This window comes from Vigna radiata, unplaced genomic scaffold (genome assembly GCF_000741045.1).
Source record: "Vigna radiata var. radiata cultivar VC1973A unplaced genomic scaffold, Vradiata_ver6 scaffold_348, whole genome shotgun sequence".
NCBI classification, from domain to species: Eukaryota; Viridiplantae; Streptophyta; class Magnoliopsida; order Fabales; family Fabaceae; genus Vigna; species Vigna radiata.
In genome coordinates this window covers 91,794-105,154 of record NW_014541985.1, presented here as the reverse complement: position 1 = coordinate 105,154, position 13,361 = coordinate 91,794, and the positions used below count along the sequence as shown (strand labels likewise).

The 13,361-nt window shown below is 36.4% G+C and overlaps 1 protein-coding gene across 1 annotated transcript; it reads left to right on the top strand.

The window, feature by feature from the left end:
- Nucleotides 1-1,398: 1,398 nt before the first annotated feature.
- LOC106778738 lies at nt 1,399-9,443 on the top strand. The gene is made up of 4 exons (XM_014666725.1): nt 1,399-2,148; nt 6,327-6,496; nt 7,134-7,582; nt 9,136-9,443. Exons 1-4 carry the CDS (start codon nt 1,399-1,401, stop codon nt 9,441-9,443), a joined length of 1,677 nt encoding a protein of 558 aa, XP_014522211.1.
- Nucleotides 9,444-13,361: the final 3,918 nt, after the last annotated feature.

The following is a 13,361-nucleotide window of genomic DNA, read 5'->3' as shown; positions in this document are numbered from 1 at the left end:
GTAAATTTTTTGTTACCAATAAGGAGTATTGGTAAATCCTAAAAAATTGTTTTGATGATGCTGCAAGAAGTATTATTTGAAGAGAACATTAGAATTATTTAAAAAGCAACTTGTAGAATTTGGATGTAGTAGGAAAATCTTAAACCTTGNATTTTTCACTAGAATAATCGATTATGGACAAGCTATAATCGATTATCACTTGCATTTTGTACTAGAATAATCGATTATCATGAAGCAATAATCGATTATCACAAGTCTTACTTGAATAATCGATTATCACTTCATATAATCGATTATCACTTTTTGGAAATCCTGTAACGGACTTGAATAATCGATTATCACTTACAATGATCGATTATTCGTGGCAGTTGGGACCTGACCTTTGGCATTCAGTGAAATTGGCTATATATTGGCTTCTGTAAACCTCAGAGGCAACGTTTTTTAATTGAGAAGCTTAATAGAACACTGTTTGTCAGAGGAAAGTTCTCAGAAGCTTTGTTCATAGTTCCCTTGCTTGGTCTCGTGAAAGGAGAGGCTCCCGTATCGTGTGTCAATAGTCGGAGCAGACTCTCTTCGAGTTAGCAAGGTGCTCTGCCTGGTCTCGTGAAAGGAGAAACTCGCGAATCGTTGGTCGATTGCCGGAGCGATTCTCTTCGAGTTGTCAGAGTGGTTTTCTTCTAGTTCGCTCGTCGAAGGAAGGTTTATTTATTTGCTTTTCATTCACTATAATTGTAATTTGAGAAACATATTTTTAGTGGAACTGTTAATCACTGTTTATAGTGATTAACGACTGGACGTAGATTCTTCTGAATCGAACCAGTATAAAAATTACTTGTGTGATTTTTCTACTCCCTGCACTTGTTACTTTTGCCTGCAGTCAAACTGTTAGATTAATTTTCTAAAAGAAAATTATTTTGGAGAAAAAGGACCAACTTCGTTTTAAGAGTGACCGAACACGCTTATATGCTACTCTAAGTTTTAATTCTGCTGCGTTATACTCTTTGAACCATACTCCCCCTGGTACCAACAATTGGTATCAGAGCTTGCTTTGATAGTCTTTCAAATTTTTCGAAAATGGGCGGTCACAACCAAATGTATTTAAAGGGTGCTTCTATTGATAGACCTCCTTTGTTTACAGGGGAAAATTATGCGTTTTGGAAAATAAGAATGCAAATATTTTTAGAGTCAATTGATAGGGGTATTTAGGAAGTTGTTTTGAATGGTCCTTTTATTCCCACTGTAAATTTGAATGGTGTAGAGGACGAAAAACCATATTTGCAATGGACTGTTGACAAAAATAGACGAGCCCAATTTGATATAAAGGCTCGCAATATAATATCCTCTGCTTTGGTATTAGATGAATTTTACAGGATCTCAGTGTGCAAAACGGCTCAGGAGATGTGGGAAGTTCTTCAAGTAACCCATGAAGGAACCGATGATGTGAAACGTGCTAAGAAGAACACACTGATACAGGAGTATGAAATGTTCAGGATGCAACAGGGTGAAACCATCGCTGATGTGCAAAAACGCTTCACACATATCGTCAACCATCTTTTTGGCTTAGGTAAGAAATTTGACACTAATGAATTAAATGTTAAAATTTTGAAATCTTTGAACAGGATATGGCAACCAAAGGTTACTACGATAACCGAGTCTCAAGACTTGACGTCCATGCCTATGGCTGTGCTTTTTGGAAAGTTGAGAGAGCACGAGCTCGAGTTGAATAGACTAAGTGTTGAGGAAGCCCAAGGAAAGAGGAAAACGTTAGCCTTCAAAACTGAAAATTCTAAAGGCACAAGTTTAGAAAAGGATGAGGAATCTGAAGATGAAGATGAAGACGATGATGATATGATTCACATGTTCAGAAAATTCAACAAGTTCATGAAATTGAAAGGCAAGGACCAATTTAAAAAGGATCGAAAGAAGAAACAACGATCTTCTTCAAATTACAGATGTTATGGTTGCGGAGAAAAAGGACGCGTTAATGCAGATTGTCCAAACCTTAAAAAGGGTGAAGAAAAGAAGTCGTTAAAGAAAAAGAATGTTTATATTGCTTGGAATGATAATGCTTCAAGCACTTGTTCAAATGATTTTATTGAAGAAGCAAACTTATGTTTGACAACTATTGTTGATGACACTACAAGCCAAGTAAGTTGTTCTAGCCTTGACACTAGTGAATTTGATGTACAAAAGGCTTTTCTTGAATTGCTTGATAAATCTGAGAAATTGAATGTTGCTCATAAAAATTTGAAAATGGAGTTTAAAGAATTACAAATTAAATATGAGAAGGCATTATATGAGGAAGTAATTTTGCAAAATAAAATTTGCAACTTAGAAATAAAAGAGTCTTCAAATGTTGAACATCCCGTTGAATGTCTTTCATGTAAGAGTCATATGCTTGATATTGATATTCTGGAAAATCTGCTTGAAGTTGCAACTAGAAATAATAATGAAATGCCTATACCTATTAAAAAGGTTTATAAAAACAAAAGGGTTTTTAAAAGTAAGAACAAAATTAAAAGAACTCGAAGGGTTTGGGTTGAAAAAGGAATTGTTTGTTATAGGAACCCAAATGTTGTCTCATGTTTTTACTGTATGAAAAAGGGGCACACTTCTAACAAATGTAGAATCAAACATTTTGATATTCCTAATGGAAAATATGCTTGGATTCCTATTATTAAGTAATCTGCCTCTAACATCAAAGGACCCAAATAAGTTTTTCAAAAGGAGAAGAGAACTTTATGATATTCTGCTTTTGGAATTGATGCTCTAAGCCAGGAACTGAATCAATCAAGTGATATTCAAAGCTTTGGTTCGAGCACCAAGTGATTGAGCTAAGTAGTGTTCAAACTGTACTGTTGCATTTTGCTATGTTTGATCTTCAAATCTTTGATTACTATTACATTCATTTCTGTTTGGGCAAATGATATGTTCATCACTGATTCATTTATCCTGTGGTGTGTTGTTAGTTGTTTTAGCACTTTAATAAGTGAAATTCTTCTATTACGAGATATTCATGTGCTAAATTTAATCTTTTGGAATGATTAGTCATGTGTAATTGTTATTTCAATGATTTGTTTTTGTTTATAAATTGAATCTGTGTTTAACTGGTTTAGTATTCAATTTCCTGAATACTCTGAAGTAAGCCTTGATATATCTTTTGTCAAGCATCAAAAGCAATGAAAAATTTATTTGAATGATCTGACTGATAGATTTTCATTGGCATTTTTGGATGATTAAGACATTTGATGATTAAATTGTCAATTCTCTTTCAAAGCTGTTTTTGTGGAGATTTTTTATCAAGTTCAAATGCATACTGCATTAGCTATGATAATACTCATTGAGAATTTGGATGCAGTAAATGAACTGATCAAGTTTATGTAAAATATCTAGTTTATAAACTGTTGAAAGATAAAATCTGAATCAGGTTGTGTTTGAATTTTTGTATAAGTTGTTTTGATATGCACAACTGAATTCATGGGATTGAACAGATTGGGATATGAGAGTGCATAAATCATAGTTGTTGTTTGGGAAGTTATAAATTATGCTGTCAAAATTAGTTTTTGAACTAATTATGTTAGTAGAAATGCTTTCCTGTTAAACCTTGAGCTGTTGTGATGTGATCACATTCATATTAGCTATTGTTGCTTTCATTATAGTTTATAAATTGATTGCAGAATCATTGATAAAGTCTGATAAAAGCTGAATTTGATTTGCTAAGAAATATTGAAAATGGTTTGGAAGTTTAAATACTTTTCTGAACTGCCTTGTAAGCATATCTGCATTGTTTTGGACTGAACAGATCTTAAAATATTGTTCAGAATCTGTTTTTGAGTTTAAGAGAAACTTTTGTTTGACATCTTATGACATGATCTTGTGATACCTGGTACTCATTTGAGGGGGAGATATATAAGGTTGTTAGATATATGGTTATTCATCTATACTTTAGTATTTCATCTTGTATTTGCCTCTCATTTTATAAAAGTTCAAATTTTATAAATTGCATCTCTCTTTTGATGAGGGTGAGAGCCATTTAAGGGAATATCTTTACCCTATGATCTTAGAAGACATTTTATGAATGATAGATGTGTTTTAGGTTGAAAATTTGGCTCAAATATCTTTTTTTTCGGAAATTAACGTCAATAATCGATTACCAAAGGGTCATAATCGATTATCTCGACCTAAAAAATTAGATTTTGACAATTTTGAACACAAATAATCGATTATTTAAAGTAATAATCGATTATGAGCGTAAAAAAAACAAAAAAAAAAAACTTTTTTTCTTTTTGGTTTGTTTTATCAAAAGGGATTATTACATTTAGGGGGAGTACTTTTAAAGGACTTAAATCCTTTTTAATTTACCTATTTTATTGGGAGCACAAACTTTAGATGATTTTTTAAAAAGAGGGGGTGAAGCTTTTGATTGAGAACTTTTGTGATAATTGGAGGATATGAGTCTTGCCCAGAAAGTTAATTTTGATCAAATTTATGAGTAGTAGCAAGCTCATGAAGATTATATGGTTGATCAATTTCTTGACATTGATGTTCATCTAGAAAATATTGAAAATCACCTAAACCTTTAATCACTCGAGAGATCCCAAGTCCTGAATTTTAGAATTAGGATTTTTTTGTCTGAGTGCTTTGTTGATAAAACAAGTCAAACTTGATCAATTTACACTACTTGAAAAGTTAAACCACGAGTCCCCGGCAACGCGCTAAAAACTTGTTAAGCCCCTGGAAAGTGTACCAGATTGTTATCAAGTAACATATAAACGATAAGACCGAGTATCGTTCTCCCAAAGGACTCTTAGGCCTTATCTTTCATGTAAATTGATCTTATAAGACTTGAGAAAGAAATAATTTTGTAGTATGAATGCAAATGCAGGTGAATCAATTAACAAAGAAAATATATGAATGAGTGGAGTTGTTGGGGTTTACAATTTCATCTTATCTGGCCTCTTATATCTACTTTTCTTATTTAATTCGCTTTATTATCTAATTGCCATGCAAACTTTCTTAGCCTACTCTAAACTCGATCTCTCGGCGAAAATAGCCTATCACTAACTACTAGTTTACTATCTCTAGTCTCCCTGAGTAATTAGCAATGAAATATATCACAGAAGCAAAATACAATTGATCGTCCTACCCCTATCTCTAGGAAGTATTGCTTAATCAAGGAATTTCCTATCAGTTCATTACTTCCCCGTACGTCTCCGTATCGACAAAGGCAAATATCTTCATATCGAATGAGTTAAACGATAAAAGCATTAATCATAGATAAGAAACCCAACAATTGATAATATAAGCATATGAATAAAACAAGAATTTGAATATAAGAGAGTTTCAAAATATTACATTGTTCCCCAACAACAAAGGGTTTAGTTCACCATAGACATGGTGAAACTATATGTAATTAAATGAAAGAATGAAAGAGTAAACCCTAGATTAGATAAATTGGAGCCTAAGCATCCAAAAAATTGCCTCCAAGGAGTGTAGAACTGCTCTAGACGTCTCTGCTTGCCAAAAGATTACTCTGAGGGTCGCATTGAGGCTATTTATAGCACATAAAAGTAACAGACTTTAAGCCTAGGCCGATCATTTAGGCGCTCAGCGGTTTACCTCCAAATCGCAGGCCACTCAATGGTCCAGTCTGTTGCTCAACGGTGGCCCTCCTAATCGCAAGACGCTCAATGCTGCCGCTCAAGCAAGAAACAGTTGATTCACCCACGAAACTGGTGCTCAGCGCTAAAATTAGCGCTGAGCGGTGAACTTGCTCTTCTTTTCTTCCTTTTTCTCTTCCTTTCTTAAGTCTAAGTCCTCCCTACTTCACTTCCATCTTCAATTTTCATCAAAACCCTACAAAACAATGCAAAAACAAGCATAATATCTCTAAACACAACTTTAGACTCGCATGTGACTCAACTAAGTGTTTTACTTTATTCTATGCTCATTCTAAGCCATAAAGGGTGTGTTTTGATATAAATTGAAGCATAAAATTAACAGTTTGTAGACCGTTATCAATGCCTCAGCTGGAGTTAATATCAAGTGTAAGACTCCAGAGGAAGCTTTTGAGGTTATTGAAAACATGGCTACTAATGATAGCGAGATGCATAAAGAAAGAGGAGCTCCACCTCAACAAAAGGGAGTTCCAAAATTACAATCTCAAGATGTCTTGCTTGCACAGAATAAAATTATAACCTAATTGTTGGAGAATTTGATGAAGACACTCGCTTAGTTACCAAAGGAGCTGAAGAATGTTTCATAGGTTCAATAACTTTGTGAATTATGTGGTGGTGATCATATCAATGGTCAATGTGCTTTTCCAGTGGAGGCCCAAGAAGAAGCCAATTATATGGGCAATCAATTCCAATACCACCAAGGTAACTTCAACCAAGGGTGGAAACCTCACCCAAGTATGGGTCAAGGTCAGAATGGACAATCTGCGCAAGCGACACAATTCAATAGACCACGACAACAACCATCGCTATGGCAAAACGTATCTGCATTAAATAATATATCAACAAAGCTTGTAGACACTCTTCAACAATTTATGCTGGTGACTATCTCCAATCATAAGAGCACTAAAGCTGCTATAAGAAATTTGGAGATGTAGGTCGGCCAATTGGCCAAAAAGATGGAAAATAAAGCAGAAAAGCAATTTAGGGCTAACACTAAAATTAACCCTAAGGAAGAGTGCAAAACTATTGTGAGCATAGATGATGAGAGGGTGAAAGAGAAAAATGAAAGAGTTGAGTTCCAAAAGAGAGAAGAAAAAAAAAAGAAAGAAGAGGTGAGGTTAAGACAAAAGAGAAAGAAAAGAAGAGGGGAGAGAAAAAAATTTAGAAAATTGAAAAATTTCTTCCTTATCCTAAGGGGTGTGAAAAAATTGATAAAGAGAGACAATATGAGCGTTTTAAGGAGATCTTCAGGAAATTAGAGATTATTATACCTTTGACCTAAGCACTGTAGCAAATTCCTGCTTATGCAAAACACATGAAGCAGCTACTCAAAAAGAAGAGATATTTTAATGAGGAAGCTATTGATATACAGGGTGATTGCGGTGCTATATAAAAGAAAACACTTCCTCCAAAAGTAAAAGATCCAAGAAGTTTTACTATTCCTTGCGTCATTAGGAAGGTGAAAATAGGGAAGGCTTTAATTGATTTAGGGTCAAGCATTAATTTGATACCCTTATCACTACTTGAAAGGATTGGTGGTCTTAAAGTCAAGTCTACAAAGATTAATTTGCAAATGACGGATGGATCTACCAAGAAACCTTATGTTGTAGCTGAAGATGTTGTGGTCTGTATAGAGAAACTTAAATTCCTGGTAGCTTTTGTGGTGATGGAGATAGAGGAAGATGAGAAGATGTCAATTATTCTTCGAAGGCCATTTATGAAAACGGCAAAAGTAATCATCAATGTGGATGATGGGATGATATTGCTTCAAGACCAAGAGAAAAAGGTGATCTTTAATGTCTTCAAAGCTGAGCAGCAGACTCAAGAAGAAATGATTAGTCATAAAGCTGCATATGAGGATGCACCAGTGACTAGCCCTAAAGATGCCAAGCCGGTCATTAAAGGTAAAAAAATTTTCATGTCACAGGTTAAGGAAGAAGAAAAGATGACAAAGGAAGGATGGTTCGTTATGACTTGGTGGATGCACAATTCAAACTTGGCACGCCTATAAGATTCAAGAACAAGTTGTGGGTTGTGAAAGATTTTAAACAGAATTGAGGGATAGAGATTGAAGCTCCATATTCAAGACGAGTCAAGAAGGTGGACCGAAAGCAATTGATGAGTTGGTGTGATGAAAACAAGAGGAACACCAACATTAAAGATGGAACTTGAGCTTACTGGAAGGCACCCAGTGATTTAAAAACATTGGTTTCTTTGATTTATTGTTTATTTTGGTGATGTAATTTAAAACTTTGGAACATTGTTTTATTTTGTTATGAGACTGCTATGGCACAACATCTACTGATGGATGCTAGGTGATAGAGTATCTACTGAAGGATACTATGCTTTTACACACCTACTGGTGTTGGTGAGGAGATAGGCGTCTACTAAAGGATGTTGGAGGATTCATGGGTCAGGCTCGTGATGTTAAACAAGCGCTACATTGCAGGAAACCCAGTTGATTTGATTTATTTTTGTTCTCATTGCATTATAGGTTTTTAATTGTTGAATGTTTGAGTGGTGTGAGAGATTAAATGCATTGATTGAGTGAGAGTGTGTGAAGTGAGTGGAAAATGCATGAAATTCGAAAAATTGAGAGTTGAAGTTGAGTGAATTTGGTTAAGTACGCTTGGGGCAAGCAAGAAAAGAGGAGAGATTGAACCACGCCCACCGCTCAGTGCCAGTTTGGGGTGTTGAGCACGATTCCTCTAGAATTGGGTTTTAGGTTAAAATTGGGCTCAGCGTGACTTGGCCCATTAGATACTTTCCTTACCCTAGGTCTCGCCCTAGTTTCCCTATTCACTCTTCACTCTTTCTAGCCACTTCAAAGTACTCTCCAAAGGTTTTCTCTCCACTTTCTCCATCATCCTCCTTCACAAAACCCTTTCTCCACCCATTTTCCACCACTTTTCCATTAAAGTTTGGGGTTTTTTGAAAGCATTATTGTTATGGTTTGATATCCCAAATTTCATTGCACATTCTTTGCATATTGAGCTTCTCCAACCAAGTAAGTAATGCATTTACATTCTAGAGCATTTGAAAGCATGATTTTGAATTAATGTGGTTGTCAAAGCATGATTCTTGGGGAACTTTTATGCTTATGCATGATTTGTTGAAATAATCACTGTTTGGATCGATTAAATTGCTTGATTGAGGACTGGAATTGTGAAAAATGAATGTGAGTAGCGTTTAAGGCTAGCTAGGGCTATTTTGAGTTTGAACTGATTGGCGCTAGGGGCCCTCTAAGAGGCACTTGGCGCGATTTCTGCAGAATGTGCTTTTTATGGTTGTTGGCCATTTTGTGCTGTTTGGTTGGATGTTTCTTGTTGCAGGAGACGCTGAGGGCCCCTGTTTTACCCTCAACGGTGATAAGAAGAGTGGGTTTGGATTGTTTTTTATGCTCATATACTAATGCTTAATAATACTTCTTGTTGTTTTGTGAATTGTTTTGATGTAGGGATGGCCTCCTCGTCAGGGAAGAGAATCAAGACCATCGGAAACAAGAGAAAGGAGCCAGAACATTTCTATTCTAACAAGTTCCTATCTCGTAGGCATGAGCAAAACTTCCTAAGAGTCCAAGACCGAAGACTTTTGATGGAGTGCAAAGTGAGGTGGATAACATCCTTTGCCCCGCAATTTGGAGAGGAATTGGAAAGAAGAGAATGGGAGAATGTAGTCGCTTACCCTACACTAGCAAACATAGCAGTAGTCAAGGATTTCGACACAAATGCAAGGGCATTGGCCAAGTCTCATAAAGAGGACTAAGTGAGCTATCTGAGAGGAAAGATTATTCGGTATGACCCTTTGTTAAGACTTTGGCAAGTGTACCGATTCGTATCAAGTAATATAACGATAAGACCGACTATCGTTTTCCCTAGAGACTCATTGGCCTAGACATTTATGAAAGTAAATACGCAGGTGAAAGATATGGATGAATTGTGTTGTTAGGGTTTCCGAATTATCCCAATCCACTATCATGTATTTATGAATTCTACTCCTTCATTAATGTTAATTCCACTTTCTACTTTACCCTAAACCCGATGTCTAAGTGAAGAGAGTCTACTTCTAATTACTAGTTTACAATGTCTTGTCTCCCTAACAATTGATCATGCATTACATTCGCACAGAAGTTTAAGGCAATTGGTCCTACTATCCCTATGTCCAGGTAATATTGCTCCCTAGAGAATTCCCCCATGTCTATATTTCCTCGTATGTGTCCATATCAGTAAAATCAAATATCACGCTATTGGATGAGTTAAACAAAGCATGCATAGAGAATAGAGGAAAAACTCTAAAGATTAATGAAGTAAAGCATATAGATTGACAAAACAATTCAATACATGAGAGTTTCAAAGGATTACATCATTTCCCTAACAACAATGGAGGTTTAGTTAACCATGGACATGGTGAAACTAGATGAAAACAATGAATAGAATGAAAGATAAAACCCTAGAACTTGTAGAATGAAGCTTCCGCATCCAAAATACGCCTCCCAGAGGTGAAAAGTGTGTTTATGCGTCTCCTTCTGCAGAAAGATACCATCTCTGGGTCGTGCAAATCAATATATAGTTCATTAAAATCAGCAGAAACTGGCCTAGGCCCAAAAGAATGGCGCTCAGTGCTGGATTACCGCTCGGAGGTAGGTGCGACACTTAGAATAACGCTTAGCATTGGAACCCAAGCAAAAAACAGTGAAAAATTGGTCCAAAGACTGGCACTCAGCGCAACTTTTCTACACTCTGGTTGACTTTTTAGCATTCCTCCTTGATACTTCAACCCTTCTTTTAAATCATTCAATAACCTACAAAATCAAGGGAATAGTGATAAAATCATAAAGCATATCTTCAACTCTCTTATTCACAAAACTAAAGCAAAATCATGAGTCCAAGCAAGTTTCTAAGTCAAAAAGGGTGCATTAAGTATAAAAATAATGGTTTTTCAACCGATATCACCCTGACACCATTAACAAGTTTCTGCATACGGAGTGGGCTGGTGAACAGTGTCAGTTTGCACTAAATATGGAGGAGGGAGCATATTTTAATGATATAGAGAGGACACTGTGTGTACTTGGAGGACGCTTCCAGAGTATTGGATCGCATTCACTCATGCCAACATTTAGCCATGTTCTCATGTGTCTGATATCACTGTCAGTAGGGCCATCTTCCTTTACCGTGTGCTGAGAGGGTTGAATATTAATATTGGGCAGGTCATAGCAAATGAGATTCAGACTTGTGCTAATTCTATAAACAACAAAGCACCTCTGGGGCACCCATCTTTGATCACACATCTTTGAGAGTTAACTAGGGTGAACACGTCCACACCACAGATGGAGCGACCAAGGAAGGAGATCGATGATTCCTATAACACCCAGTATTGCGCGCTGGATGAGGCAGCCCAACCAGTGCCACCACCACATCCTCCTAGAGTTCATAGGAGGGGGGGCCCACCAGCACATGCGCAACCTCAGGATGCAGAGCCGTTTCAGATGAGGGACATGTATATGTCCCTGATGGAGTCTAGGATGCAGGCATTGCATAGAGGGCAGGTGGCCACTGCAAAGATGATTACAGGGTTGTATAATACACTTCCTAGACGGCGGTGGACAATAGACGAGTTTAACACTATGGTGGGATGGCTAGAGGATCAGGCATAGGCTAGTGGAGCTGGAGCAGCTGAAGCTTCGACCATGGACGATGATGATGATGATGAAGATGTTGAGGAACAAGAGGAAGAGGAAGATGATGAAGAGGAGGAGGATTCAAATGATAGTTGCGGTTGAGGATAGCATTTTGATAATGGTTGAAATATGGTTATTTTTATACTTAATTTTGACACTAAACACACCCTTTATGACTTAGAAACTAGCTTGAAAGAATGCTTTTTGCTTAAGTTAGAGAATAAGAGAGTTGAAGGTGGTGTTATTGGTTTTATGCTTGGTTTTCCTTGTTTTGGCAGGAATTAATAGGAATTGGATGAAAGAAGTTGAAGTAGCAAGCAGTTGGACTCAGGAGAAGTAGGAAAAGTGCACAAAAGAAGAATCGTAGCCATTGCTCAGCGCAACTTTACCGCTAAGCGCCAAGATCCTTGAGGAATCAACTGGTTGACGCCTAAACATCGTCGCTGAGGGGGAAAAGAAGTATCGCACCTACCACTGCGCGCAAATCTGGCGCTGAGCATTGTCAGTGTGGGCCTGAGCCAATTTCTTGTTATATTTATGAGTTATTGAAGGATTTAGTAAACCTAGAGGGTCTAACTTTGGACAGAAGGAGATGCAGAAACACTCTTTTCACCCCTCGAAGGCAGATTTTGGATGCGAAAGCTCCAATCTAAAACTTTTAGGGTTCCATCTTTCATTCTTTTCATTATTTTCATCTAGTTTCACCATGTCTATGGTGAACTAAACCTCCATTGTTGTTGGGGAAACGATGTAATCCTTTGAAACTCTCATGTATTGAATTGATTCTTTATAATATATGCTTTACTTCATTAATTGTTAGGGTTTTTCCTCAACACTCTATGCATGCTTTGTTTAACTATTCAATTGCATGATCATTGATTTTGTCGATATGGACACATACAGGGAAATCTAGACTTGGGAAACTTCTCTCGAGAGCAGTATTACCTAGACATAGGGATAAGAGGACCGATTGCCTTTAAGCTTCTGTGCGAATGTAATGCATGATTAATTCCTAGGGAGACAAGACATTGTAAACTAGTAATTAAGAGTAGGCTCTCTTTGCCAAGACATCGGGTTTAGGGTAAATTAGAAAGTGACATCGACATTAATGAAGAAGTTGAATTCATAAATACATGAGAATGGACAGGATAAGTCGAAAACCTCATCAACAACATCATTCCATAATTTTATCAACCACTCACCTGCGTATTCTTTTGGTCAATTGATCAACAACTGGATTCATGTTTATTTTCTATTTTGCATTCTAAACCTAATTTTCATTCTCAAGTCTTAAATAATCAATAAATCACATGACTATCTAGGCCATATGAAAGAGAGCACAAAGTGTTCTACTGTTTTTGAACCTTGGGCCTTAAATTGAATATAAAACCTTTTGTGAAAATCTTTACCTTGAGTTAAGTTGAGAATCATTGTGTGGTATTGATAAAAGTTCAAGTTTGGGGTTGATTGGGAAAGTGAAAAAAGAAAATTAATGATAAGCATTGAGCTAAGTGTTGAGCAAGTATGAAAAGAAAAAGAAAAAGAAAAGAAAAATAGAAAGAAAAGGAAGAAAAGCTCAATGTAAAAAGGGGGAAAGTTTGGAATAAGTGAGATTGGTTTGAAGAGAGATTGTACTTAAATGGTAAATCTATGAATGATTCTCTTAACTCAAGGATTTTGTGATTCAGAAAAACCAATTTTCTTCTTAGCCCAACCACGTTACAAGCCATGGAAAGTCCTTGTGGTGATACTTGTCTGTGAGTGTGTTTGATTGTGGTAAATAAAAGGCAATTTTGTTTTATGTGACATTGGAATAGTAGAGTGAAGGAGTGACATCTATATACACTTGTGTGATTGAGTGAAACACTTTGTCCGATGAGGAGTAGTTTCATGAATTCATGATTACATCTATGCTTAGTTAATTGATCATTCATGAGAATAGCATTTGTTGGATATTATGTGATTATGTGAACACCATGATTAGTGATTTTAATCAAAGCATGTGT

Coding starts and splice junctions, on each gene's coding strand:
- LOC106778738 (XM_014666725.1), top strand. CDS start 1,399: ATGTGGGAAGTTCTTCAAGTAACCCATGAAGGAACCGATGATGTGAAA. Junction 2,149..6,326: donor TTGATGACACTACAAGCCAA/GTAAGTTGTTCT, acceptor GTGCTTTTCCAG/TGGAGGCCCAAGAAGAAGCC. Junction 6,497..7,133: donor AACCATCGCTATGGCAAAAC/GTATCTGCATTA, acceptor TTGCGTCATTAG/GAAGGTGAAAATAGGGAAGG.